Source organism: Parathielavia appendiculata (genome assembly GCF_033297405.1).
Source record: "Parathielavia appendiculata strain CBS 731.68 unplaced genomic scaffold N657scaffold_91, whole genome shotgun sequence".
Classification (NCBI taxonomy): Eukaryota; Fungi; Ascomycota; class Sordariomycetes; order Sordariales; family Chaetomiaceae; genus Parathielavia; species Parathielavia appendiculata.
In genome coordinates this window covers 1-2,081 of record NW_026944310.1, presented here as the reverse complement: position 1 = coordinate 2,081, position 2,081 = coordinate 1, and the positions used below count along the sequence as shown (strand labels likewise).

The 2,081-nt window shown below is 56.6% G+C and overlaps 1 protein-coding gene across 1 annotated transcript; it reads right to left on the bottom strand.

The window, feature by feature from the left end:
* Window positions 1–735: 735 nt before the first annotated feature.
* N657DRAFT_541048 (uncharacterized protein) lies at window positions 736–2,034 on the bottom strand (the record flags this gene model as incomplete). Its single annotated transcript, XM_062787822.1, has 2 exons — window positions 736–1,164; window positions 1,417–2,034. Coding segments are annotated over 2 exons (1,047 nt in total), but the record flags the coding sequence as incomplete, so codon positions are not given.
* Between the last annotated feature and the right edge of the window lie 47 nt (window positions 2,035–2,081).

Below are 2,081 nucleotides of genomic sequence, written 5' to 3'. Positions count from 1 at the left end.
ATTGTAACGGGCTGGGCCCGGTGCGAGCCTCGGCGACTCTCGGCCAATACCAAGACCCCTGATGAGGCTATTCCCACTCGCCCCACAGCACACCGAACCTTCTAGCAACGCGCTCAGACCAGCGCGCCGACGAGGATAAGTATGCCTGCGAGCTACCAGAGTCTGTCGTCTCTCCTTTTCTTCTCCAAGTTCAGTGTACTCGTAGAGTCGTCATCAGCTAGTTGCAATATACTGCCTGAGACCGTTACAATTTCTTTTCCAAGCACAACACAACCACGAATATGTCATTATGTTTTGTTGTGTTAACTACATAGTTACAGTTGTGTTAGTTACAGTTAAGTTAACTAACGCGCGAGATGGGGTAGATTGCTGTACGGTAGGTATGGATATGGACAGTAAGTAGTGTTGAAACCTGCAGGGCGACGACCGCTGAGATATGCGCTGGAAGAAGCTATTCCCAGTCAAAGCAGTGGATTGAATTTTTAAGGTGGTAAAAGTGATTGATTTTCCATGCTGTTGATGGGCATGGGAGAGGACTAAGTATGTAAGGAAGAGGGGTTGCAGTGCTGGCACCAATCAACCACCGAGGTCCGTTGAATGCAGTCATCAAGGCAGCTTCGTTCCGACAAGTAGCTCTCGACGTTTCTGCGTCTCTTGTCAGGGGGTAGCCCAACCCGCCTTTCCCCCAAACAATGTAGCCAAGTGATATCCCGTTCAGCCTGCGCCCTGGCCCTGTTGTGCCCTCAGAGTCTTGGAGAACTTATCCAACGACATCTTCTCCCTCTCTAGATCCATCTCTCGCGCCGATACGTCCTCCGGCTGATTTCGGGCTTGCGAGCGACGTACAATCTCGTCAAAGATCCGACGACGGATGGAGAAGTATTGCCGGTCGGCTCTCGCTCGCCACCGAGCACCCCATCGCTCTTCGAGACTCTGGATAGACGGCATTGGAGGTATCCCATGTCTCCAGAGACGCCACAGGTCCATCACCGTGTTGACGGACTGTGGGAAGCGAAAACGCGGCGGTGTTTCGCCGTCCAGACGCACAACCGCGACGCCCGGAGCGTCCGACGGAGACGCTGCGGTAACAGGCTGTCCAGTCGACTTCTCGGCCCGGAGGAGACGCTCGGTGTTGGACAAAGCGGCGGCGGCGGCGGCGGCGGCCTCTCCGGACGCGACGGCAAAAGGGGGCGGATAAGAAGGGTGAGGGGAGCAGGGAGACGGCGACGACTCTCGCCGTCTCCGAAGTACGCGCCTGCCGCGCGCCAGCTCCACCCTCTGTTCAAGATGTTTACCTTCGGGGCTGATAGTAACCGTATATTTCGTGTTCGCCAGCTGGTCTACTTTCCTTTCCAAGTTCCGGAGGGCCTGGACTGTTTCCTCGTGTCGCCGTTGGTTTAGCGCATTCTCGGCGACCTGCTGGGTTGAGATGGTGCGTAGCTTCTCCGCCACCGACGGGATGGTCTTCTCGATGGCCGTCTGGTGGCTATCCTCGTGAACCTGGCTGCAGATCTCGCGAACCCGAGCTGCATATTGCTCAAATTCCGGATCTTGGAAGAGAGGGTCCCGGAAGATGGGGTGGTTGGGGAAAAGAGGCTTCAGAAAGACGGCGTCTTGCAGGATGACCTCCCGGAGCCAATCAAGAAGCTCGAGGAAAGCTCCCGCAGCCTTGTCTTGCTGAACGGTGGCGGCTATTGGACTGCCTTCTGGAGCGTCATGCCGCTCCCTCCAGTAATCCAACCCAGGAAAGACCCGGGCGAGAAGACGACTGGGAGGCTTGGCGGTGCTTCTGGCTATAAAATAGGACCCTGACCATTCGGGATCGAAGTCGGCGACAGCCCTCATGAACTCAAACGGCAGAGAGGTCAGATAGCAGCCCGTCATCTGGTCCCCGTTGTTCCAGCGGCCGGCGCGGCGGATCTGGCCTTCGTGAACACCGGCGATGTCCGCGTTCTGAGCGCTTGCGACTCGAGGGGCTTGACTCGCTTTGGACGTCTTGATTCCGCTCTTGTCATAGAAACGCCGAGTCCAGTCGTTCGCGGTCTGGGGTGTCAAGGTATCTGGGTTCCGTGAGCTCTTTT